The following is a 27,978-nucleotide window of genomic DNA, read 5'->3' on the forward strand; positions in this document are numbered from 1 at the left end:
ATGAAAGATTAAGATGGCAAATATTCTAATCTAATGAGAGGATACTTGACCTACACTAGAGTCTGCAATTTACTAAGTTAGGTTTTTCTGGGTATCACAGAAGTTGCTATCAGTAGGCCTAACTGTTAGCTGGGTCACATTTTTTTTTAGCTAACCATAGCTAATTCTTCACTGTGGGGAAGCTAGCAATACCAACTTAACACTGCTAGCGTGAGAAAGATATTTTTTTCTGACCGTTTCCCTATTCTCTAGCTATTGCCATAGCCGGTATGGATGTCTTTGCCATCAACCAAGGGAGAATTAACTATAACGTTGTTGATTTTAGCTAATATTAACACTTTACCTTGTTGTCAGACCTGTCGCTCTCGTGACCGATGCTCTTCGCTGCTTGACTTGAATGAGGTAAGCGAGGAGAGGAGAGGAGAGGAGAAGAGATGAGACGAGATGAGATGAGAGAAGGGGAAGACCCGGGAAGACCCTATAGGACCCGCATACATGTGCGCAGGGCGGAGCGCGCTGCCGCCCACACAATATCTAGCTGACGTTACTAGACAGATACCATTTTCAGCAAAAATTACATTCGTTTTTAAATATTTTGGGCATGGCCGGCCGATAAGCTTACCGTGGCGCTGTAATGGAAACATAAAAAAGTATGTTAGTGAAAATAAAGAATAGGTACAGTTACGGAGGAATCTGCTAAATGAAAATACAATGTGTTTTTCTTTGTCTTTTCACAGAATATCTTCACAGCCAAATTGGTTTATGCAAGATGCCATATAGCCTACATGTCTGCCAAAATGATACATTCTCAAACACCAAACTTACACCAGACAACACGAAAGGATCTCTATTGCCTTATAAAAGGCTATTTAAATCAATTTGAGTGGCGCACATGTACCTATATTCTTGATATAGATTAAAAAACAACAGACTTTTATAAGGTAGTAGACACCCTTCCTTGTAAGGTTGGTGTTTGAGAAATTCTGAACTTTGACTTATATATGGCAAGCAAAGCGCATCTCCAATCTCAGGTATTCTGAATGACTTGAACTTTGGAACTGCGGTATTATAATAGTCTGGTTAAAGTAGACTTTTATAAGATAGTCATCTTCATAAGATAGTCAAGATTTCATTTTTGGCTGTCCATCTTGCATCATATGCAAAGCCCTATATGGCTATTACTATTAATATATAAGATGAGATAGCACTTTATTAATCCCCTTGGGGAAATTCAGGATGCTGAAAAGATATGCTGAGAAAATGGCATTTCTATCTATTTAACAGTTCTATTTAACAATGTTTAATGATTCCACTCAGTACTTTGAAATTATTTGTTTACTATTCTGTACGCTCTGATACACGAATATTCTTTTTTTTCCAGTAGTGACACATTTAACACTTTAATTTTGAAGGCAAACTGTCCTTTTTCCTCTCATGTTGTAGCAACAACTTCTTCCTGCTGTTGGAGCCTTCCGCCACCAGAGGGCGCAAACGACCATGGCACCGGAGTGTGAGCCTACAATTGAAGAATGTGTGGATGGCATCAAATAAATATTTAAATGTAAGTAAGGTCAAAGAAATTCCCTTAAAAATCATCTAGAAATAATATCTTGCTAACCACAACGTAAAAGAGCTAAAGAAAAATAAATATTAGTGTAAATTATACCTTATGTGACAGCCACCTAAAAACCCTGTTTTTGATTTCTATGAGTGTAATAAGAGTTGAGTTCACTGAGTTGATATTTTTAATGACTAAATTTGATCAGTTTACAGATATCCCTCTGTTCTCAATATTCTGTTAGGATACTGAACAATATCTGAATACCTTCCTAAACTCTTCCAAGGAGGAAAGCTGTGAAATTGATAAATATTCTCCTCTTGTAATTATGTGGCATAGCCCTAGCTATGTTGAATGCATTCTGTGTATACCGGTGTTTCTGAGAAACACCGGTATACATACATATACGGTGGTTCTGAGAAAACCACAAATATACAAACAGAGAGAGAGGCGTATGTTCTTCCTGCTTTCACTGTTACAGTCTGGGAATGTCGAAATCCAAAGCAAGTAGGGGAGAGTGGGGTCAAGTTGAACACCGGGGTAAGTGACCACCCACCAATTTCAGTCATTCATGGAGAATCGTTCTCCCTCTGCTGTGCCTTTCCCAGATCAAATTAGCTGAAGCCCACTTAGTCATCTTCCTCATTACAGGAAGAGTTCTTGGCGTAATGCGGTTGGCCTCAAGTGAGCACACTGTAAAATCTTTGTGGCAGCTCTGCCCTGCTTCGTGAGACAAGTTTTACCCAAGGATCCACACCGCCATCAGGAAGGGGCATGATTCTAAAGCCAAGAGGAGGAGAATGTTGCAGCAGTGGCCAGACCCACACACTAATGCAAATCTAATTCTGGTAAAAGCAGTGACTTAATCACTTCCAGTTTGGCTACAATATATAGATTTGATGTGACTGAAAGGTTCTTTATTATCAGGTCTCCCTCACTGTGATGGACTGTGGCCCACCTCATTTCACAGTGGTTATACTCAAAACCAGTGTTGGGCAAGTTACTCTGAAAATGTAATCAATTACTCTTTACAACACATTGCTGTGTTGCGTATCAGATGCTTTGATAAATTAGATGTTGTGTTTTTCACTGTGGAAAGAGTTTTGCTGCCCACACAAAGTTTACATCGGAGCATAATGTGCTCCGATGTGTATCAATAATGAATTGCCTGAGATCAATTCAAAGTAATATGAAAACTTCCAGCTGCTGAAAGTCTGCGTCTCACCCTCACCCTCCATCTTTTGTTTTGCTTTTTTAGCTAGTAGCCAACGTAAACCTGCCCATGCATGTGCCCTTTTCACAAACATGGCTGCCGTACTTCCGCAGGGTGGTCCTCACCATTGCCAGCAATGTTAAAAAGCCAACTTTCTATTGTCCATAACTCGTCTGTGATCACTTATTTTATGTTTCAACATAATGTATAACACAATACAGGTGTTGTCATTGACATATCTTTCTATTTCTGTTGTCAGACGACTGTGCAACTATAAAAAAAAGTGATTTGATCGAGGGTCACAAAATGCTAAAGACATTAGCGTTAGCCTTGGTTAGCCAGTTAGCATTTTGTGACTGGATCACAGTTACTTGCGCAGTCGTCTGACAACAGGAACAGAAAGATATGTCAGTGACAACATCTGTATTGTGTTATACATTATGTTGAAACACAAAGTAAGTGATTACAGGTAGAATTATGGGCGACAGAAAGTTGTTTTTTAACATTGCTGGCAATGGTGAGAACCGAGTTATACCCTGGGGAAGTACGGCAGCCATGTTTGTGAAAAGGGCCTCTAGACAACAACTCGCTGAGTGCTCAGTGCAGCGTCTTACAGGCAAATCTATAGCAAACACCTCTTATTCAGTAAGTTAATACTGTTTGTCTTGCAGATATTTTGACCGAGCATGTCTTGGAGACATGTGCATAAGCAGTCCAGCTGTTGTAGGCTTCACTTGTCTAACAGACCACAACTAAGCAATTCATTTGTCTGCAAGATGCTGCAGATTGCTTAGTTGCGGTCTGTTAGACAGTAAAGGCAGTAAACAGCTGGACTTTGCCATTGCTTATGGAGTTGTTTCCAAGACATGCTAGGTCAAAATATGTCTGCAAGGCAAACAGTATTAATTTACTGAATAAGAAATGTTGGCTATAGATTTGTCTGTAAGACGCACTCAAATTGGAGGAGTCATTGGGGAGGAGCTTGGTGAAACATGGGTCCCACCCAGTTGTCTGACAGACAGTGACGGGGCCCAACACACAAGACTGAAGGGGGGTTCAAAGGAGAGAAAAGAAAAGACTGAAGGAGGGTTAAGGTTTAAGTAACGCAGTGATGGAGCATTACTGGGATTAGTAACTGTAATGTAATTACTGAATTTGAAATTGTAATCCCTTACACAGTAAAAAGTAATCACATTACCGCCCAACACTGCTCATAACCATGCAGTACACTTCCATTGTTTTTCTTTTTTTTAAAATGAAGATTACTCTTAGTAGAAACCCATGGTTGTGTGCAAAAAATGTTTTAACTTTTTTGTTTTTACTATTTGACTGTCTTCATAACCTAGTCTGAAAAACTCTTGAAATCCACCTATGAGTGAGGTGGACTTTGTGATGGGTCCTGAGGGAATACAGCACATGTATTGCAAGATGGACTGGATTCAGTCTTGGTCCTTACATGAGGGTGGCATGAAAAAAGCAAAGTATTACATCATCCTGCCCCGCATTTGACCTTAGCATGAAACTTCACATTTTTACTGTTGCGTCCAGATAGTGAAGACTTCCTTATCTTTGAACAGTCAAGCAATTGTCAAGCAGTGGTTAAACTCTGTCTGACTTCAATCATGGCTGATACAAACCATAAAACCAGTCACTGAGAAGTCAAGAAGTCACATATAGTGGCACTGTACTTGACCCGCTGCCACAAGTACATCCTATCAGGGCGTGAACCAGCTGTAGGTTCCTTTTTGTATAATTGACAGCTTAGATTGCAGTGTCACGATGTGTCTGATGGCTATATCCTATCATATGAACACTTTGCAATAAGACAATAGTAGCGGTGAATTAGGCGTGGGTTTCAGTAAATCTGTGTCCAAAAATATTTATGAATATGATTGAGTATAACCCATATTTCTTGTTAAAATATGAGTCAGTCATATATCCATTTACTGTAACGTTCATTCTACAGCCCAATGACATGCAAACTAGGAATGTATGCATTCACAGATTTATAGAATGACTGCATTCAGAGCTTTCCAGACTATCCCAGAAGAAGACATCAAGAGTCATGTTATGTTGGTAGGTCACAAATTTCACAGCTTTTATATGTAAGTGACCAAATAAAGAAATGATGACATTCTGGCATTTTGATTGGATTATTCAATTTGTGGGCAAGGCCTTGGTCATGGTGTAATCAATCAGTATGAGGGAAGGAACTCCAGAAGCAATGGCGGATTAATCTGTAAACACAGATCTTGCAATAGGAGCCATTTACAGCAAATGTAAAAGCTTTCATGAACTGGGTATATGGACTGAATCACTAGAGAGTAACAACAGACATTTGAAGACTAGGCTATTTCATGATTCATGTAATGATATCTAGTAAAATGATACATGGAATTGGAATGTGCTTCCTTACACTGAAGTTGTAAACATGCCACACTTCACCAAAAATAAAATCTTCAAGCAGCATTAAATTGTTGACTGCTAACCCAATAAGTTTGCTGTCAGCGTGCTGTACTGTAATGTGAAATGGGTAACACTGTAATGGAAAATCTTAGTGTTGGCATGTTGCCCTCAGCTAAAAAAGAAGGCCAAATATGAATGTTCTTGGTCCTCCTGTGTCCCTCCCAGTTCGGTTGTTGCAAACCAATCACACACCCTGAGGCGGGGGGGGGGGGGGGGGGGGGGGGGGGGGGGGGGTGGACTCTCATCCAATTTGAGGAAGAGAAAATAGCACAAGCAGAAGAAAAACAAACATGTGATAGCACCATTTTCACCTTAAGGGATTCGATGTTGCATGTTGTCCCACATTTACAAGGCTGGAATTGACCTAGGGTGTCCAACTGTATTCAAAGTGTTTTGTAATTTCTTGCAAACTCACCACTGGGCCCAACTCATTGCAGGTTCCTGGCCAAGCTACCCTGGGGCACGGGTGATTAAAGGGGACTTGGGATTTCCCAAGTGCGCTTCAACAATTGGAATGTACAATCATGCCCAAATGAGCCCAAAATAGAGTAAGAGGAAAAGGAATACACCTCTTGTGAACCCATAGACAAAATGACGTCACGTCCAGGCAAATGGTAATGATTTCTAATAAGAATGATCAGTGTAGCCCAAATGGCTGCAGAGCAGACTCCTTCACCAAACAGCCTTTAAATTATGTCCATGTTGGTGGCCATTCCAAACTACTGCCTTTCAGAAAAGTGTGTGCTTGTGCCATGTATATGCAAAAAGCATGTACAGAAGAGGGTATTCAACTTCTCGCCTAAGAAAGGGAGCAGGACAAAAGCCATGCAAGTCAAAGCCAGTGATTAATAATAAGAGAGGCGGGGCACTGTAGGTGAAGCAAGAGCACTGGTCCACACAGTGCTCATCAGGTTTGTTCCTTCACAAATCCCCCCCTGGTCATTTGCTTCCTTAACAGTTCCTCTTGTACAAAGTTCCAACTACACAGTCAACAATTCCAAGCACAAAGAATCCATTCAAAAGCCAATCTTGCTGGGGGTGGGGGGGGGGGGGGGGGGGGGGGTTGAGAGTCAGTCTGCCAAGCGAGAGCACCATCGCGGCTCTGAGCTCCAGAGAGACTGACAGTTACAAGCTGCTTCAGGTGTGTGTCATCCCCAAGATGATGATACTACTGATGATGATACTGACTGCCAACGACTTGGCCCAACCGCGACTCTACCTGCCAGAACTTCCTACCCCCTTGGGAGTGCTGGGGTGTCCTTGGCACAGGATGATACAGTCCCTCTTTATAGTAATAATAACCTTTAATGTTCTTTTCAGGGGCCAAACACACAGGTTCCAAAGCTATGGCCCGGTGAGCCATATTTCCCTCTTTTTGCCTGTGTCAGTAGATCTTTGTGAAGAGTTTTGCCTGGAGCGCTTCCTGCCACAGAGTCGTTATTTCTGTGATCCAAAGCCCTGGGGCGATAGTGGCGGAGCATTTCCCCCTATTCCACTTCTTTAGTTTCCCTTAAATAGTTTACAAGGGAGGCTGGATGTTCTGCTGATACAATGACATACATACAAGGATTTTGTAATGATGATGCCAGTGAACATTGCATGATTTACATGAATCACTAAGACTTTGGTTGGCATTCCCAACATTTTCTACTAGAAATGTCTTTATTAATCTCTGATAAATTGATGATAGACACATTTTTTTAAATGAATAATTAAAATAAACAGTTGTTTCACCTGAATTGAAATTAAATGTCCTGCTGTGCCAAGTCCTATATCTGAGCAACATATGGGCATTGGTGGGGATTGCCTAGCCTCTATATGACCTGAATATTTATGACAATGTACACAATATATACCCAGATTATTAATAGCAGACAATGTGCTGATTGTTGGTGACAAGAGACAGTTTGCAGTTTCAGTTATTTTTTCCCCCAACAACGTTCTTACAGCAGTTACAAACAACAGCCATAAGCGATTCTGGGCCCATCAGTCATGGTTATTTGGGAGTTTTTGGGTTCAACATGTCCTAAAATTTCCAATTCCCCTACAGGCAGCATTTAAAAAGAATTGAAACCAGCAGCATTAGCTTACAGTTGTAAACAGTGGTTACATTATTTTAAAGCTAGAATAAAGCTGCGGTTTGTTGGACAGTTTAGAAGACAAAACCCTGAAGTCATTCTTGAGTTAAGTAGGCCAATAACGGAAAGGCATAATGTCTAAGGATTGATATTGAACACAGTGTTACAAAGGCATATCAGTGAATGTTCCGCTATGAGAACATATAGTTCCTCCTCCTTCAAGGGATAGCAGCTCATCCTTCCTTATCACATCCTCATTTTCTTATCCTTATCAGTCATACTCGGGTCATTAAACAAGTGGCACATTACGGCTGTGTGTGTTTCACCTGACCGCCTGCTATTACAATTACATTAATCAAGTGTGGTACATGTGTAAAAGATTGGGTATTCTTTATCAGCCCCAAGGATTGCAATAAAAAAAAAGCAAAGGAATAATTTAAAAGTGATTACAATTCACAAAGGAATTGTGAATTCCTTTGTGAATTGGCACTATTATCAAATAGTAGTCAATATTTGGCACTATTATCAAATAGTGCCAAAATAAGGGGGCAAAAATACAGAGAAAGAAATGCATCAAGAAGGTAAGTGACATTGCATAGAGGAATGTTCAGTGTTGGCAAACCAGGGCTTTGACTTTGGAAACTCTTAAAATATTTCAGTTGTGCGAGATGTGTTCAATCTATAACATAAAATAATTAGGGGTCCAAGCAACACAGGTGCTGGACCCTGCACACATCATAATGTGGACGTCCTATATTATGGCAATTATGCTCCTAACCATTTGGCTGTGAAACACAAATGAATTTGATGGCGAAGACATGCAAACAACAAGTGAGGTATAATTCCTAAAGGCTTGAATGCTAGAGCAACCACATTTCATGCTTGGGAATTTCTCCTACTAAATTGCCTCAATCTCCACCAAATTTTACACACAACATATTTCACCTGCATACATCATCTTTGTATCACAGAATTTTGATACTTGTAACTGTTTGACACACAAAAGAAGCCTTCCTGTCTGCGAGGGGCCCTAAGTGTGTCAGACCAAATTTGGTCATGCTGAGTAGCACCACCATCAGGACAAACTGGCAACCATGACAATTGGCACCATTTCACCTGCAGCTGCGGGACTTTCAGCAAAATGTTCTATCTTTTAAATGTAGAACATTTCCAAAATGATGAATCAAGCTTATATTCTCACTTTCTACTGATTTGGCCCATGGGCTTGGACCCCACTAATGCCTGCTTGCAGCTACAGTGTATCTTAGTACTTTCAACACCCATGGCTGAATACATTTATGTGGTGTCAGTATCAATAACTCATTTGTGCCAAATATAGCTGTGTTTGCCCATCAAATGAATCTTGTAGAGAATGGTGTGATTGCTGCAGGGCATAAGTTGTTTTTGTGGGAATTTCCTCAACTTGTAGCAAGACAGCTGCAACAACTAGACTAGTAGAGCAAAATGACTTCATTATTTATACTGAAAGTCCAGTCATGGAAACACAAGCAGGCGCAGAGGCATGCCACTGGTCATCCATTTTCATGCTTGGTCACCCAAAATGTTAGGCTAATTAGTAAAGAATACTATCAGTATAAATTGTTATAAAGCTCTCTATGCTTGCATAAGGTGAAAACCCACTAGATCTTTTTTTTTTTTTTTTTTTTTTTAGCATTTTGACAGTCCAAATTCCAAGTTCCTTCTCTAAGTCAACCCAATAGCCTACATTTCCATGGCTTTTCCTAGTATTCTTCATCTCACTTAAAATTTTAAGAAAGGTCTATTTTCCGAAAAACATACTCCCTTGGGCTACGCTTTACATGCAGATCCACTTTCCACTGTGAAAATCACCTCTCATCTCATTAAGATTGCCAAAAATATGAACACAATTTTATAACATTATGTCTTTCAGTCACACATGTTCTTAAATGTTTCAAACAGTAGAAACAACTTCTAGATAGACTTCTGTTAATACTCTACTAATACTCTACTACTGTCTCCATAGTCTCTATATTATGTACATTACCTCTATTGTTTTATCTCAGTACCTCTTCTTTTTTATTATCTTATTGTACTTACTGTACTTGTTTTCCTTGGTACTGTCTGCCAGTTGCTGCTGTGGCACCTGAATTTCCCCAAGGGGATTAATAAAGTGCTATCTTATCTTATCTTACTCTGGTGCATTGTAAATGCAATTTTGTACATCTACCATGTACATTTCATGTCTAAATTGTGTGTTCAGCACTAGTTGTAGCACTGTAGAACAACCAAATAGGCAATAATGTCTACTAAAAAGAAAACACAGCAGAGCATTGGCACTGTGGGAAATGTTAGTGCCAAGTCATGAGTTTCTTTTCTCCTTAAAAATCATCAGACGCTTCACCTTTCCACCTTCTAATCCAGGGTGTGCAGTAAAGCGCCTCTCTCTCAGATGAAATACAGCAAGTGTCAAAATCACACGAAGAATGAAATGGCAAAATACACTAAGAAGCAGCTATCAAATAAACACAGGTTTAAATTTAAGCTGGGGTCTACATCTATTTAACTTGCTTAAATTTAACAGCATTTCAAGATTACTTCTATTTATGTTTATATAACCTCCACTTTTATTTGCAATAGGGCCAGTGCATTTCAAAAACAGATTTTGTGCATCCACTTTTATTGATAAAATAATTATTAATTTAATTATTAATTAATGTTTGCATATCTTGCATATAAAGTTTTTTATTGTTTCATCTTGCAAAACCAAGGAAACCACTGTAGCTTTAGATTTTTATTATTCTTTTTCATTTTAAATTTTTTTTTTTTTAGCGCTTTTTTATTCTTTTTTTATTACCTGTATCCAGATAACAACATGAACCACATGGCCTGTCCCTGGCCTCACAGTCAACCAGTTTTACTGATATGATATTGGTCTTTACAGCTGTAATCAATCCACACTCTGACGGTGGAACTTTCCCAAGCCAAAGCAGTGTAAATACTGTACAATTTATCTTAAGGTCGGTAGGGAATAGAAGTAGACAAACCTACTTTCATTCATTTGTAGGGCATTCATCCAATCAGACCGTGAAACACGGTCAGACTGGTTAACACCAGAAAGGCCAAGCTGCAGTCTCCTGACTGCTGTTTCAAATTTTAGACTTGAAATATCTCCGCTTTCAAAATGTCCCTTTATGACTTGCTCTAAACCCATTTTCTGTACAAGCCATTGTCATTAGATTTTCTAAATCATGCAAGGAAACGGCTGAGTGGTCTTAGGCGTACCATGTAAACATGAAGTTCTGGGTTTGAATCCGGCCCAGGACCTTCATCGCATATCATCCCCTCCTCTTTCCTTTCTCTCTCAACTCATCTCATAAAGGCAAAAATGCCCAAAAAATAATATTAAAAAAAAAATCATGCAAGGAAATAGTAGCTAGAATTATATTTACCCCCTTCAACTGACAGCTTATTGGCCTTCTCTTAGACCCCCAAAATCCACTGGTGTTTTCTAGTGTTAAAGGATATACTGTACTTTTAACTATTTCTGACTAGTTTGGAGAAAGTATCTATGCACATAAACACACAATCATCCACCAGGTGTAGTAGGCCCACCTGCTCTATGGAGGGATGACTAAACTCCTGCCCTCTGCTTCACCCTTACTACACGGCTCTGTTTGACTTGTATGTATCATGCGAGTTGATAGTTATCAAAGTGACAGCTGATAAGGCTCTTTGAGCTCATGCCTATAGACCACATACAATAAGGAGCATGTACTTGCGTCCTGGAAGATGATGTTCTGTCCTATCATGTAATATAACATTCCATTACAATTTACTTACTTAGTATACATTTGAGCATGTTTGATGTCCTTGCTGATTTATGGCTGAGTTCAGGTGATAATCTAAAGCAGAGCTGTAGTCATTAAAACCAGGACAAGACCAAGATCTGCCCTGGTTAGGACTCAGTTAAGACCTAGTCCAAGACCAAAAACAAAATAAAGTGAATCCAAGAAATGAATGTTTACTATAATGACATTCAATGATTTTCTATGGAATGTACACTACCAGTAAAAGTTTGGACACACCACATTTTTCTTTATTTTTACTATTTTTCACATTTTAGAATAATAGTAAAGACATCAAAACTATGAAATAACACAAATGGAATTATGCAGTGACCAATTTTAGATTCTTTAAACTAGCCGCCCTTTGCCTTGATGTAAAGGCAAAGGCTTTGGAAAGAAATTCATACATAGGCATCAACTTCTCTATTTATATTTGTCTAAGAAACTAATTTCAAGCATTTAAGCATAAGCCTTTCGATCAAAATGGCTTTAAGATAATGAACATAGTACCATTCAATCAGGTGGGTCTTTTGACTGGTAGTGTATATACTGAAAGAAGCACATAACACCAAGAATAAAAAAGTAACAGTAACTGCCTAATGTCCCACCATTTTCCTCATTTATATGCAAATATAGGCAGCAAGGTGCTCTGGGAAGGTAATCAGATCATCTACTCTCTAGGGGGAACCTGCGGTGTAATTATGACGCAGAATTAAGAATGTGTCTACACACAGACACACACACACACACACACACACACACACACACACACACACACACACACAGATGGAAACATGACAACATAATGTGTACCATGGTGGCAGGACATAAAATATTTGTCATAAAAAAATATCTGGCTTACTGATGATCTTCAAGTCAATTCTTTGTTCCTCAAACAATTTATTGATTTTGGCTTAGTCTTGTGGGAGAATGAGTTCTTTTCTTTTCCTATAAATCTGCTGCCATTAAGCCAACAGCCTGAAAGTGCCACAGAAAACTACCAACCAATACTAACTATGCCTACTTCTACAAAGGAAAAGGAAAATTGCACATTCAGATTTGAAATATGCAGCCAATCAAAAGCAAGAAGAGACATTCTAAAAGAATAAAAGGGGCATAAGAATTGTGATAAATTGAATTGTGATAATTGTAACAAGAGTAACATTTTTGAATGCTTTAAATAGGAGTTTTTTCATTGAAAAACAAATGGTTTGGTGTTCTAGGGATTTCCAATTTCAACTACTGTTGTGGAATTTAACCAAAAAGACTTATAATTATATATATATTATATATTATATATTCTTATATATAAGAATTATAATTACAGTAAAAATGTATTCAAAGGAATAAATCACAATGAAATAAGAATTACAACACATAAGCTTTTGCTGATCCTGAGCTGGAGCCTATCCCAGCATGCATTGGGTGAAAAGCAGAGAGACACAATGGACAGGGTTCCAGTCCATCACAGGGCTAACACAAATAGACAGACACTCACATTCATACCTATGGGCAATTTAGAGTTTCCAGTTTCAATTGAAACCAATATAAATGAAATTCTTCGGACAGTTCTATGGGCAATGTACAGTATGTGAACTGTATACTGTGACAAGGAGAAGATATCATCACTCCAAAAGGAAATTCCCAATCAGCAAGAAGTAATTTTGAATGCTTTAGTTATTCCACAAATAGGAGTTTTGCATTGAAAAAAAGGATAGTTTGTTTTTCTGGGAATTTCCAATTCCAACTATGCAATTTCATCTGTTGTCACCATCACCAAGCTGCATGTTCAGCAAAACAAACTACTTTATAAACTATTAATATTCTCAGTCAACAGTTTTTTTTGTCACCTGTCGATAAGTTGAAGTGCTTCTCTCTGTGAATAAGTTACTACTTGTATTATCGAGACGCTTGTGATCACAAAGTACTTCTGTTCTGTAGCGGCTTACGTAAGCATAACAGCGTGTCTGCCTGTCTGTCTGCCCGCCCCTCTGTTTGAGTCTAAGGGGCGTCGCTGCCAGAAGGACAGTATAAAGCCGAGTTCCACTCCTACCGAAACAGCACCACAGGAAGAGCAAGCAAGCCGTTACCTCCTCTAGACTCAAGAGACAGAGCTACAGCCATGACTACCATCGCACCTCAACAGACCAAGACACCAGGTAAACATCCCATTCTACCAGCTAGGCACTTACATCTATTTGACTTATCAATTATGATCTTAATGTATAATAATTAATCTTATATATGTTGAAAATCTGAATATGCACTTCAGCAAAGTCTAGTTTAGAGACTTTGCTGAAGTCTAGATCTAGTTCTAAGTCTAGTTCTCTCGAAGTCTAGAGAACTAGTTTCTTACGTTTATGCATGCTGATGAAGAGTCTTTTAAAAACAAAGTGGTACTATGTTTCAAATTTCCTCAACAAATGTCCCAAATATTTTACTCTTTCCCCCCAGACATTTTCTCTCTTGCTCTGTTTTGATGTCTGCTGCTGACGATTTAACAAAGACTGTCCTCTTCTCCACAGCGCTCCCAAAGTCCAAGTCTAAGAAGAACATCACCCTTTACACAGATATGCATGGTCTTCCTTCCATTGAGAAGATTGTGAGCTCAGTGGAGGACACCCCTGAGGCCATTAGCACCAACATCACTGGCAAAATACCAGAATGGATCAACGGAAACCTCTTGAGAAACGGTCCTGGAAAGTTTGAAATTGGGAACCAGAAGTGAGTACAAGGAACATCTTGAAGCGATGAGCCATCTAGCCATCTAGAATACAAAGCTGACTCCTCTCTGCTGTGTCCTCCACCCCCTCCTCAGGTTCAACCACTGGTTTGACGGTATGGCTCTCCTGCACCAGTTCAAAATTACCAAAGGTCAGGTAACTTACAAGAGCCGCTTCCTGTCCAGTGACTGTTACCAGGCCAACAAGGAGCACAACCGCATCATGGTGTCGGAGTTTGGGACTGTTGCCATGCCGGACCCCTGTAAAAACTTCTTCCAGCGCTTCCTATCCAGATTTGAATTACCAAGTGAGTATCTCATCAACGCTTCGTCAAACCACTTGGACTCTGATCGGACTCACTTCAGTGCATTCATGCAGAAATTGAAATGTAATTAGACTGCAACCTACCTCTGCTGCGCTTCACTACATAGTTTACACATAGTATATAGAAGCAATTGGAAATGCAGAATATGAGAGAAAATACATAATGACTCATGATGGTGTTGTAGTGGTGCTGTATTGTGTTACTAACTCTGGCAACTTCTTCTGCTCCCACAGAGCCCACAGATAACGCCAGTGTGAGCTTTGTCACCTACAAGGGTGATTATTATGTTAGTACAGAGACCAACTTCATGCACAAGGTGGACCCTGAGACACTGGAGACCACCAAAAAGGTAAGCCTGCAGAGAATCCCATTCTTATTTGAAGTGTGTTTGACGTGCTATACTATGTGTAGCAGCAGTTGGTTTTATTGACCTGGTGCTATAATACGTGATAGCTAAGGCAAGTCATAAACAAATACAGTATAACCAAGCCTCCTAAACGTACTAAAAATCAGGCTTATGATTTGCTTGTAGGCTACTGTCTATTGTCTACTACACCTTTTGTTCTTTGCAGCAATTTATGTTTCCTCTTGTTATATGATTAGCTGCTGGATAAAAACTGTAAGATAAAAATAATTCATAAGTGATAACAAGCCCAGATTAGTCTTTTCTTTGCCCTGATGCCGATACTGTATCTGTTCATATCAGGTGGACTGGAGCAGATTCATTGCTGTGAACGGGGCCACTGCACACCCTCACAATGACCCTGATGGTACAACGTACAACATGGGGAATTCCTACACCGCTAAAGGTATTGTAAAAATGGTCTAAGCTACCTGTTCATGCAGCAGTGAATTTCAGCATCTCAAGAGCCTTTATTTTAACACTTCAGTACACAGTAAAACAACTGCTAGGCTCCACATTCCTGATGACCTTTATCAAGGATCAAACTGTATGTGTCCTGGCAGGAGCGTTCTACAACATCATCCGAGTGCCTCCCACCAAGAAGACACCCGAGGACACCCTGGAGGGAGCCACGGTGCTCTGCTCTATTCCCTCAGTGGACAAGAGCAAACCCTGCTACTACCACAGCTTTGGTGAGCAAAACCTCTTGCACTCAAAATCAAATCCCTCATCAGTTTCGTCCTTAAGCCTTGACTATAGATCCATCTCATAGGCGCCATATTCACTCTACTTTTGTATTTTACGAAACTGATGCCTCCTTATGATAATCATGTCATTCTCGTGATATCATGATACCAGCTACGATCTAATTATTCATTCAGGGTTTTGAATAGAAATTAATTTGATCTCCTCATTCCATTCCAGCGATGTCTGAGAACTACGTGGTGTTCATTGAGCAGCCCATCAAGATGGACCTGTTGAAGATTGTGACAGGCAAGCTGAGAAGGAAGGGCATCAGCGAGGGTGTCTACTGGGACCCTAAACTTGATACCATCTTCCACCTGATTCACAAGCAGACAGGGAAGGTGAGGCTCAGGCACTAAGTGCACCCAATCTGGCCGACTTCGGACAAAGACCACTGTGACATCAGCTTTATTTGTCCTTGTATCATGTTTATGCAACTGACTCAAGTCTGGTCGATGTTGTGTCCCAGGTAAGCTCAGTCAAGTACCGTGCCAAGCCACTGGCGACCTTCCACCAGATCAACGCCTACGAGGAGGACGGCTTCTTGATCATGGATCTGTGTGCTTCAGATGATGGCCAGGCCATCAACAACTACAATATCCAGAACCTCCGCAAGTCTGGAGACGCCCTTGATGAGGTCAGTCTGTCAGGTTACACTGAAAGCTGCACTAGGCAAGATTTGTCCAGCTGTCTTAGCCTAAATCACAAAGAGGGGTTGCAACAAAGAATTAAGATGCTGTATATTCCCCCTATTTGTACAAATGATATTCTGGTGTCAGGTATGGTCACTTCTCTAACTTGGAGCTGAGTTTTCAAAACCAAGCTATGATTTAAGCGGAGCATTTGATTAATAGTCACTACTGTTTCAGTTGAACATTAGTAGGTTTGATTGGGCTGAGGCTGAAAAGATGTGTTTTGTTTCCATCAGGTGTACAACACCATGTGCCGAGTTTTCCCGAGGCGTTTTGTCCTGCCTCTCAATATGGATGATGAGACACCCTGTGGTGAGAACCTGAACACTCGGCCCGACAGCACAGCCACTGCCATCAAGACTGGCAACAAGGTAGGCAGCGCTTAACCATGAATCAACACATGGAAAAAAATATAATGCTCTGTGAATCAAGGAGTTCCTAACAAATGTTGAGCAACAGACCTCAATTATCGAAGTGCCATATAGTTTGTTTGTTGGTGGCTATGTTCCAAAAAGAGATCAAGTGTTTGAAAACATTACACCTACTCCTACAAAATAAATGATAGTACAAAAGGAGAGCAGGTAACTTAAGACTTTGGTTGATAAAATAGTAACACTCACAGACTGGATCCTCTGTCTTTCAAAGACATAATTATGACCTTATGGCCTTCTGTAAGCCTGTATAATGTTAATATGACGCACATTTTCCACATCATGTTTATAAGCTGTATATTCACATATTTGGCTTCTTGGAATTATGTTTGATACCCCCATTTTCTCTATTCTTATTCTTATTTGGTTTTTTTTTTGGTTTTTTTTTGCTGCATCCTATTATTTAATTTATTGTTTATTATTATTTCTATTTTTTATTTCCTCACAGGGATCATTACATTTTCATCTTATCTTAATAATTTCTTTCTTCCAAAATGGATATAGCCTATAGCATTTTGGAAGTTAACTATAGAATTAACTCCCTCTGTGTCCCCAGGTGTTTTGTACCCATGAGGATCTCCATGGTGAGGACCTCCACAAATACGGCGGTCTGGAGTTCCCTCAGATCAACTATGCCAAGTACAACACACACCCCTACCGCTACATCTATGGCTGTGGCTTCAGACACCTGGTGGGAGACACACTGATCAAGATGGACCTCCAAGGGAAACACATGAAGGTGGGTCCAGTTCGCTTCCTCACTCCCTGACAGAGGTTTCCTATATATAACAAAAATCAGTTATATTTTCAGAAAAGCGTTATGCTCTTTTACCTTAAAAGACTAATATAATCTATACTATGAATTTACATCCTAAAGATTTATGTCAGCCTACAAAGGTGGGTCTACTCTCCTCTACTGCCGGTGTTAAGTGATGAATTCAAATAGGAATAGTCAAAATGGAGGAGAAGGAGCGATAGCCAAATGTATGGCATTACTGTTGATTAACGTGATGAACGACTCTTTTCTCCAAGGTGTGGGAACAACCTGGCCTTTATCCCTCTGAACCAGTCTTTGTACCCTCCCCTAATGCCACAGAGGAGGACGATGGTGTCATCTTGTCTGTGGTCATCACTCCAAATAAGGTCAGTCATGTTCATTCAAAGATAAAAAACAGTGCTAATCAGTGCTGTTTTCTGGAACTCGAGTTTGCTCAAAAGCAGGAATGCTTTAAACGCTAATCCTGTAGTGTAGGTTATACTTAAGTGTTTTGCCTGTTTTCTTCTGTCCAGGACAAGAGTACGTTCCTCTTGGTCTTAGATGCCAAGACCTTTGAGGAGCTGGGCAGGGCTGAGGTGCCTGTCAACATTCCCTATGGCTTCCACGGGACATTCAACGCCACTGCATAGATGTGTGAAGAGGAAACAAGAAGGACTGGAAAACAACCGAATAATGAATTCGCCGCTGACAGCAAATGATTAGATAGACCTTGTGACATAGAATGTATAGTACGTAGTTAAACTGTGCTGTGATGTTTTAGACTCCTTAGACTGTTAATGAACCTAAGACCAACAAATATTTATCACACATTTTACGACATTTAGAATAGCATTGCACAAGTGTGAATGTTAGATTTTTTGTGTCTTGCTGTTCAAAGGCTTCATCTTAGCTAAGAGCTCTGAAAATACCATACAAGAGCTAATTCATACTGTAGCTATTATATTGATGCTGCACTGCACTGTTTCATTTGTACATGTTACTTTTTTATACTTCCAGTTTTTGTGAATACTACCAATATAAGCTTAACAATGTACATATAATCAAAATGTAAATAAAATATGGAAAATCCAAGTTCTGTTTTTTGATTTAATGGAGTTGCTATATTTAGTTCCTTACAAACAGTACTGACGCATGTTTCCATCATATATAATAGAATTCATTAAAAAATTATCTATTATCTATAACTATCAATAGAGTATTGAGAGTATAAATAAATATGCTATTCAAAACGCATTTTCACGAAAACAAAATATACACTTAAAACGGTTAACATTTATGAATTTATTCTTATAGTCAATAAATTAATTCCACATTGCATGGCACTTGGTGCAGTAATATATTTTGACAGAGCATTAGTTAATATGAATAATGAAATACGAACTGCAGATGGCACATATACAGTACAAAAACATACGTGTTCGCAAAAGAAAAACATAAAGAGTGTCAAAATAAAGCCATGACATTGAAATGAACCCACTTGTTAGTAAAATATACAGCTCAGAATCATTTGTTTTACCTAGTATGTGATGGTCCATGCAGCAGGATTAACCCTGCAGTTTATCAGAAATGAGAGCCAGCGTACGCCTCAGGTGATCTTTCTTCTCTTTCAGGTGGGACTCGAGGCTTCGAGCCTCCATCATAATGCCCTCCAGCTCCTTCACCTGGGAGGCATCTGCTGCAGCTCTCTCACTGCAACAAACACAAACGGCGTCATGGATATACTCTGAATATGACTTAGAGTCTTAAAAAGCACAAATTATTGGGAAAATTACATCATTTGTAAAGAAAAAAGAGAAGAAACTCATAATAATTATGTTTTAATCTGACACAGAGTAAAAGGCATGAGGTTGGAGAAATTGGAGAGTTTGCAGCATCTTAACCGGACTTTTAAATGTATTCTTAAAGGAAAAATCCACCCTAACAAAATGTAATACTGTTAAAAAAAGATATGGTTGATTTGTTGTGTGGTGATGTATTTTATTCCCACCAATAATTGGCCAAATGTAGACTACATGACATCTTGTCGAGATATTTCCAGCACAGTTACAGTTTGACAGCAGAAAATTTAAACACTTTGAGACTGTTAAAAACAGCTATTGGCAATGTACCTTCTATGCAATGTACCCTGTATTTCTTTTTCCCGTGGATAACTGGCCAAACGGTAAACATCAGGTTTTGGTGTCAGTCCCTCAGAATCAAAGAGCAAGAGCTTCTTTCTAGAGCCGCCATTTTGCACCGACATTCAACAATCATACAGGGAGAAATCCATCGTAGAAAAAGAGAAACCAGTTTCTCCACCAACAGTAGCCTTAATAGACCAGAATGCAATGCAGCCACAAGACATGTTGTATTTTGAGTAATGCGGCATGAGTCATTCTGTGAAATGTAGGAAATCACTAACTTACGTAGAAGTAGACGAGGCAGGTTGAGGTGAAGTGGATACAACAAAAAAGTAAAGTACAAAATTTCACCACAAAATAACTTGAGGAATGCAATGAACATCACAGATTGATGATATATAATAGTGTAAGAGGATCTGAGGGTGGATTTTTCCTTTAAGTCTTTTAAAACTTTGGCTCCATTTCACTGTAAACATTCAAAGGTTACTACAAAATGGCTGTGAAAAGCTCATAATGTCACATTGTTCATTCATATTTTTCAAGGTTTTGTATCTATAGCGGAATCAAGCAGGTAAGAAAAAATGGTGGTGCACAATTTTGTGAAGAATGAAGATCTAGCTGTTTAAATACAACCTACCTTAAGACTTCAGCATATTTTGAAAACAGCATGCTGACTTCTCTATTTGCACCTGTTACCAGAAAGCAAATCAACACGTGGGATGCGGCCAATTTCATTCCATGGAGAAAACTTCAACATGTACATGAGGTGACCCACGAATGTCATGCATCAGTGTGTGAGATGACACAACAAACAGTTACATAAAGCTAGACTGGGTTGAGTTGACAACAGACACAGTGTAGAAAGAACAGGCAATTGACCTCAAAGGCTGTGATCTGAACTACTTCAATCAGAGCATGGTCAAGAACAGCAACGGCTGGTTTCATGAACACGGCCCCGACTTTTCCAACACGGGGTGTTGGAAAAGTCTGTGAAAATTTTGTACACGCTTCAAGCAACTTGGTTGATGGGTTGATATATTCTGACTGATTGCACTGACTGGTTGAAACTAACTAACTGGCTGTTGACAACTAATAACCAAGAAAAGTTCAGCCACGGCCAGCTTTTCTCAGCTGCCAAGCTTGTGGACCGTCCACACATTGGCTGAGTTTCCCTGGTCACTGAGCTCCATAGGAAATGAATGGACTTCTAGTAACTTGTGATTGTGTTGCTTGCAGTATGGAAGCAGTTTGTATCCAATAAACCATACCCAGATCAACAGCTGCTACCAAAGTACCAGTACCAAAGTACCAAGTTTCTGGTTTTGCTGGATTTGGATTTTGCATAGATTTTTTGCTTCAGGAAGCCTCCAAAAAGCAAAATGGAGAGGACTCAAGTGAGTGTGGGGGGGGGGGAGTGTGTGTGTGTGTGTGTGTGTGTGTGTGGGGGGGGGGGGGGGGGGGGGGGAGAGAGAGTTCCTGTCACAGTTTCATATTCATGCGCGCATTGCGGAACACCGCGAGAGCCGAGACGAAACAGGAGGGGGCGCTTTCTGCTTCTCTGATTTCTGCGTTTTCCTCTCCAAAATAAAACTTTCAACCAATAGCTAACGTTCTGTGCGGTTACGTTACCTTCTGCCAATCACAACCCCGTCTAGGGCTGCAGCTATCGATTATTTTAGTAATCGAGTATTCTACCGATTATTCCATCGATTAATCAAGTAATCGGATAAGAAATACTTTTGCTTTATTAAAGAGCAATAGTAAATATACAAAAGAGAAAAGCTGTCCGCACGAAGCTGTCCATACGACACTGTGATTTACTGAAAGCGAGGTGAAATAATTATTATTATTGATATTTATTACTAGGCCTAAATATCATACAAGTTCATAAGACTGGCTAATGTACATTTATTTACTATGTTGAAGGGTTGCCCTACACCTGCTGACCCTACTCACTGCAATCAAACTAAACTGAATATACCTGCTGTATTGGACTGGTGCATTTTAGGCTCCAATTGCTACTTACACCACCTGATATTTTGCTTTCTGGGGTATTTTATGCATCACTGTGAGGGGAGTAGGTGTGTGTGTGTGTGTGTGTGTGTGTGTGTGTGTGTGTGTGTGTGTGTGTGTGTGTGCGTGTGTGTGTATGTGTGTGTGACTATCATAATAATAACATGAATGAAGCTCAGGCTTTCACAAATTGACTGCAGCATTTTATTTTCTGTGGTTATTTTCTTGAGCAAAACTTAGCTAACTTAGGGACATCATAACTAGCCACCATATTGATTTACGTTCTTAACTAGCCATTACATATAGCCATAATTAACGTGCATTCTTTACTAGCCTTCATCTCATCCCGTTTTAATATTAAGTGCTGACTCCGCCCACCCGGCCAGTTTCGGCGTACGCCGGTAGCAATTACAAGTGGACCATATCCTACAGTCCCTGCTCTCAGCGGAGGGAAGGAGCTACGCTGTGTGTGGGAAGCGCTGCGACCGTCAGACCTCTCTGGATTAGACAAGCAAGTAGAGAAAACCGGCATCAGCCGAACCAATTTATTGCCAAATGCTTTGGGATTCAACACATTAACATTGCTTCCCATGGTCAGAAAAAGTCGGCAGATTTGTCGCTAGTCGCTTTTGAGAAATAAAGTCGCCAGGGGGGTCTGAAAAGTCGCTAAGTCTAGCGACAAAGTCGCCAAGTTGGCAACACTGGATCCAAAACTTTGGACACTTTCTGTCGTTTTCTCTGGCCTGTCTCTTCTCTTCGCCCCTCGCTATTTTCTCTCTCTTTCTCCAGCGCGTTGTGCAACAGTAATAATCATCCGTGCGAAACACTGAGTGTGTATATAGTTATATGGATTAAACGAAGCTTCGATGCAAAGAATTTGCATCGATGATTTTTAGTAATCGAGTTACTCGAGGAATCGTTTCAGCCCTACAACAGACAAACCAAAGCAAGACTCTTCCGCCAACTATAATCTGTTAAATTAAGATTAAGATTTTTCACAATTGTGGCTTAAAAATGGTACCCAGAGAGTACCTTGTCATATTTAGACAGCATGTATTTAAAATTTCGTACTCTGAAAACAACTAAGAGGAAAAAATAGTCAATATATCACAACGAGACAAAAGCACTGGGAAACGATCTGCAGTGATGTAAAACTGTAAGGGAATGCAGGATATGAGCAAAAACTCAACAATCACGCTGGAATTGTCCTTTAAGAAGAACACAACATTTTTGTGTAACTTGGCAATTCCACATTACACATACCTGCAATTGTATGCTCAAATAAATCTGCTGAATCCACAGCTGATGGTTTACTAGAGGCAGTTTTTTTCTTTTTTGGTGAATATTTGTCTTGATGTGCAGGTGTGTGTTCCATCTATTACAATGGGGAAAAGAGGGTTGTACTATTAGATTATCTCAATTTATGTACAGTATGTATTGGAAAAGTATCTATCTATCTATCTATCTATCTATCTATCTATCTATCTATCTATCTATACAGGCAGAGCTGAATAACTAACTAACTTAACATCCTTGGACCAAATGGCCACAAATTATTAATAACTTTTCTTTGTGTTGCAAATACTATCAGTGCCCTTTTCCTTATGGTGTGGGAGGCTCAACAGCAGCTATTCTCACCTTTTGGGGTATTTTCTGTTTAGGCCCTTTGCTGTTGTTCACTCCCCTCTTGTTTACTGTCGGTGGAATCACTTTTCCTCGCACTGGTGTTGCTTCTTCCATTGTCGTGGAACGTTACTGCAAATGTGAAACTCAAATTAGAGACTTGAATTTGCTAGCTAAAGAATTACCTTTAAAAGTCAGTAACTCCAAATTTGTTGATTTTGATTGAAGGATTATATGTTCCTCTATGGGTTGAAAAATGGAACCCTTTCAAAACCCCATTGGATAAACTCTGAAATACTGTACTTCGTGGTAAATCTGAAAACAAAGCTGTCTTTCTTAGTTCCTGAAAAGTTGACATTTGGGGGATACAAGGTTTTCATGCAACAACGACTCGCAATATTCTCATTGCCAACATCAATGCTTGCTTTATGTATTTGCTTCAGATGCACTCATCACCGCAAATGTGTTTTTAAGTCATTAGTGGTATTACTCATTGCAGATAGTGCATCTTTGTTGCCAAAGATTCATTTTACCATGACATATAGGCTATTTCTGTGTATCTGTAATTGTAACGTCTGCATGTGTAAATACAGTGTTAAAAAAGTAACTGCTGTTGATCAGAGGGGTATCTCCACTATTACTGCAGAGGTGGTTCCAGACATTATTGCACTGGGAAGCGAATGCATCTGAAAGGTAATTCGTGAAAATCTAATAAGCAACAAGTCTAGAAAGTAACTGCAGTTGATTGGAAGGGGGAATCTCCACAATTAAAGCATAGTTGTGGTGTCACAGGCTAACAACAACAAAAACACAGCCTTTATGAATGCAGATATCTACCCAGCCCGTGCACCGTGGCTGTTCACTTTGTTTCACTCACTACCACTCAGCAACTCCTGCTGGTATTTACTATTCATATTATGCTTCAGGAAAGCAGAAATATTGGGTAAATCCCACTGAGGCTAAAAATCTTTTTCAATGGAGGCCTGGCTCAGACGGTAGCAACATAGAAAGTTAGAGACAGACACGACAGCACATAACAATGATACAATATGTAACAAACTATAAAATACTATAATCAATATATAGTTTATACATATCTCACATGGTTACAAAGTTATACAGGGCTTTCACATGGCTTAACGCTCTCTGGCGGCCATATTGGAGGTCCTCGGCTCTTGGCAACGACAAGAACAGGTGAGAACAGCTGACTGGCTGTTTCTAAACTTACGACTTGGCCATCTCAACCCAACAGTATGGAATAGACAGTCAGCTTGTTAGCTAACCATAGTATCTGGTCAGCTAACCATCACTGTCTTGTTGTTAACACATCTGATGTGAATAACAGCTAACATTTCATGGCTAGTACCTAGTAGTGGCTAGTTACGAAGCTGAAGTTAGCTCCTGATTCGTAGCTCCCTATTCGCGGCTAGTGATGTGCGACCGAGAACGAGTCGATTTTTTCGAACATAGTTTTTTTAATGACAAACTGGGAATACTTTGTTACCACTGGTACTGTGACATGTTTATTGATAACAATGTATTTGTAATTTTTTAATCTATTCAGTGCTATGCCATATAGACTGTATCAAGAAATATCCCCCTGTATAGGATTCAGTCTGGCCCGAATGGATTTTCACACTCAAAACCGAGACCACCCCACGCGGCCCTGAAAAAGGCCGCAGAGCCATTTTTGAGATCGGTTTTGAGTGTGAAAATCCATTTGGGTCAGACTGAATCCTATACTGGGGGACACTACGTGAGGTGGTCAATATGTGTGAACATTGATATGGGTGACCCAAAGTGAATAAGGGCTCTAAATCATGCTGTGAACTTGCTAATTGAGACCCGAGTCAGCTGTCATTTTTCTAAGTGTTTAAATGCGAATAAGGGGCTGGCTTTTCAGCTGTCCATTAGACCATGAATGGATTTTCACACCCAAAACCGAGACCACCTCACGCGGCCCTGAAAAAGGCCGTAGAGCCATTTTTGAGATCAGCCAGACTGAATCCTATACAGGGGGATATTTCTTGATACAGTCTATATGGCATAGCACTGAATAGATTACAAATTACAAATACATTGTTTTCGATCAATAAACATGTCACAGTACCAGTGGTAACAAAGTATTCCCAGTTTGTCATTACAAAAACTATGTTCGAAAAAATCGACTCGTTCTCGGTCGCACATCACTAGCTGCGAATAGGGAGCTACGAATCGGGAGCTAACTTCAGCTTCGTTGGCTAGTTGCATGTTAGTTGCTTTGCTAAATGTGATTGCTAATATACTTTTCCATGATAGTGCCAGCCATGGATACTAACTGTTAGGAGATTTGTGACACAACTGCAAAGCCTTTGTTGAATAAGTCGTAAGCTTAATGTACAGTATTGTAGGGACGCTACAATATGAAACCAACTTTACCACAATGGGCTAGCCAGTTTAGCATTAGTTAGTCATTGGGTGGGCTAACATCTACAAAAATCACAACAATATATCACTATCAGGGTATCCAATTCCGGACAGCATATGACCAAAAAATCACAATCATATACCAATATATTTCATCCTGTACTGTTTCTCATAAATTAACAATCCTCCATCTGTCTTTTTTAAAGTTTACAGGATACAGTGTCCAGAATGGGATACAATTCCGTTAGCTAGCTAAGATTTTTTATTTATTTAGCGAAAGCAAAGATAGCTAGCAAACTGCTACTTACAACACTTAGAAAGTCTGCGTTGAAGGGATAAATATTTTCATAGATCGACAAATGTGAACCCGACTGCTGGTAAATTGAAGTTATTTCATTGCTGGTAGCTACTTTAGCCAACTGTAATTTGGGGTTATTTTATTTTTAACGAAAGGGAAAGGGAATTCTCCAGCACTGGTGGGCGTCGAATGCTGCTTTCAGGTGCTCCTCCGAAGTCTCGGCTTCACACTTCGGAAGTCGTAAATAAGACTTGTCACGCATTCAAGTGCTTTTCAAGATAATACAAAAATACACCTTGTAACAAAAGTATTTTGCTGCTTTGTTTACATATCAAACAGCACAGAGCTATTTTGTGCTGCAGTGCCAAATAAAGAGGAGAACATACACATTAACAAAAGGTGAAAACAGAAACATACCAACATTAGTTACGCAGAATGACCAACAGTAACATTATGTTAAAAAAAAAAAGTCCATCACCATTGCTTTCAGGCTCTCTGTAATTTTTCCCTCCCAATTGCTGTTGTGGCATATACAATATCATTTTCGCATTGGCTCATTTGTAATTTCATTAACAAAACACCTATGAATATACAGTACTCACATAATACACTGACATGCAAGGGGGTGGGAACCTGCAGGTTAATTTATAAGAAAATCCTAATTCATTTTTATATTAACAAATTCAAATGATTTGACATGAATAATTAAATGCACGAGGATTACCAGGACAATCATTTTTGAACAATGAGGTTATTGCAATAACGCATTATAAAAACTCAGCCCACAAATAGGCTGCAGTTGACAAAGCAAGGCTGTGTATGGAAAGGGAATCCCTGTCATATTTAATCCAGTCTTCTCTATAATATAATTTTAGATCAATTTCCCAATGGACAATTCAAACTTTTCTTACTGTGATGCAGAGGTGTGACCAAGTCAACTTTGCTCTGGTCCCAAGTCAGTCTCAAGTCTTGAGGCACAAGTCTCAAGTCAAGTCTCAAGTCTAAATGTAGAACAGCAAGTCAAGTCAGAACAAATCAAGAGTCCAGTATCAATTTAATATCTTAAAGAAAACTAAATATCTAGGACTTTTCAATGTATTTATGGTTTTAATAGGATAAAAACTTGGTAAGTGAGTTTGATTTCTATAATCAGTTTCAACTTCAATAAATTCAATCATTCCATACAAATTCAGAAAACAGAATTTAAATTCAGTCGTCTGCTGGAACAAATCTCATCACTTTCAATCTAAGTCATTTACACAAACACAAGATCTCAAGTCAAGACTTTAGAAACCTTTTCAAGTCATCAAAGTACAAGCCAAAGTCAAGTCAGCAGAGCCCAAGTCAAGTCAAGTCTCAAGTAGTTCAAATTGTGACTTGAGTCCAAGTCATGTGACTCGAGTTCCCACCTCTGCTGTTGACAAACAGATATGTAGAGGCAGTCTATATAAGAGTCTCTCCTTAAAACTTACTTTTATGTAAAAGCCTTTTCTTCGCATGGCTCTTATTCCTTCTCTTTTACTATTTTATATCTTGTTTTTATTGTTTTATTTTCCCTTCATTCTCTTATTTTTCAATACTTCTTACTTCCTTTTAGTCCGACTTTTATTCTTATGTTTATGACAATTTCTGAACTCTGTTGGTGTTTGTATCTTGTTTTGTGAAGCACTTTGTAACATTGTTTTGAAAAGTGCTATATAAATAAAATTATTATTATTATCATTATTGTTATAACAGTACCACTTCTAAATATTGCATAGCTCAACCTCAACATTATATATCTTTTAAACCATGTTGTTGTATTCCACTCTGTCCAACTAATTCTAACAGTGATGAGCAGCTCTAAAAGTGAAAGACCCTCTCCCAGATATGGATTAAGCCTAGATTACAATGTCTCTTTTAAGTGGACTAACTCCAGACTAACTCCAACTGGCTTTCATGGACATACTGCATCTTCCAATCCCTACATTCAGCCTGCGCTGGATTAAATCAATGGGATTATATAAAGGAAGATTAGAGCTACTCAGAGAGGAAAGGAGATCTGAAAGGTGGAAGGTTTAACTCCAGATCAATGCTGCTGTCCTGTGGCAGTGGGGTGGATTATGGCAGTGTGTTAGATAAATAGCAGCAACAGTGGCCAAGAGGTGTAAATGCACTTTTGAAAAAAAAAATGAAAAAAAAGAAAGAAGAAAGGTGTCTGTGTTCATAGACATGTTCAAATTTCACAGTTTCCAATTCACAGCATCAGATTTGTCAGAGGTCAGAATCAATTGTATTGGC

General features: G+C 39.3%; 2 protein-coding genes across 2 annotated transcripts; one reads left to right on the plus strand and one right to left on the minus strand.

The window, feature by feature from the left end:
- The first annotated feature begins 1,992 nt into the window (after positions 1–1,992).
- Positions 1,993–18,263, plus strand: LOC139917007 (carotenoid-cleaving dioxygenase, mitochondrial-like). The gene is made up of 13 exons (XM_071906025.2): positions 1,993–2,098; positions 13,149–13,301; positions 13,668–13,866; positions 13,961–14,172; positions 14,424–14,539; positions 14,897–14,999; positions 15,157–15,285; positions 15,518–15,678; positions 15,807–15,974; positions 16,266–16,400; positions 17,017–17,199; positions 17,493–17,603; positions 17,751–18,263. The coding sequence occupies exons 1-13, from the start codon at positions 2,047–2,049 to the stop codon at positions 17,865–17,867; spliced, it is 1,839 nt and encodes a 612-aa protein (XP_071762126.1). The 5' UTR covers positions 1,993–2,046; the 3' UTR covers positions 17,868–18,263.
- A 242-nt stretch (positions 18,264–18,505) lies between these two features.
- LOC139917002 (testis-expressed protein 12) lies at positions 18,506–25,862 on the minus strand. Its single transcript, XM_078284364.1, has 5 exons — positions 25,709–25,862; positions 23,010–23,126; positions 22,635–22,746; positions 19,996–20,047; positions 18,506–18,927 (listed from the first exon to the last, which is right to left on the minus strand). The coding sequence occupies exons 2-5, from the start codon at positions 23,109–23,111 to the stop codon at positions 18,783–18,785; spliced, it is 411 nt and encodes a 136-aa protein (XP_078140490.1). The 5' UTR covers positions 23,112–23,126; positions 25,709–25,862; the 3' UTR covers positions 18,506–18,782.
- Positions 25,863–27,978: the final 2,116 nt, after the last annotated feature.

This window comes from Centroberyx gerrardi, chromosome 6 (assembly GCF_048128805.1).
Source record: "Centroberyx gerrardi isolate f3 chromosome 6, fCenGer3.hap1.cur.20231027, whole genome shotgun sequence".
Classification (NCBI taxonomy): Eukaryota; Metazoa; Chordata; class Actinopteri; order Beryciformes; family Berycidae; genus Centroberyx; species Centroberyx gerrardi.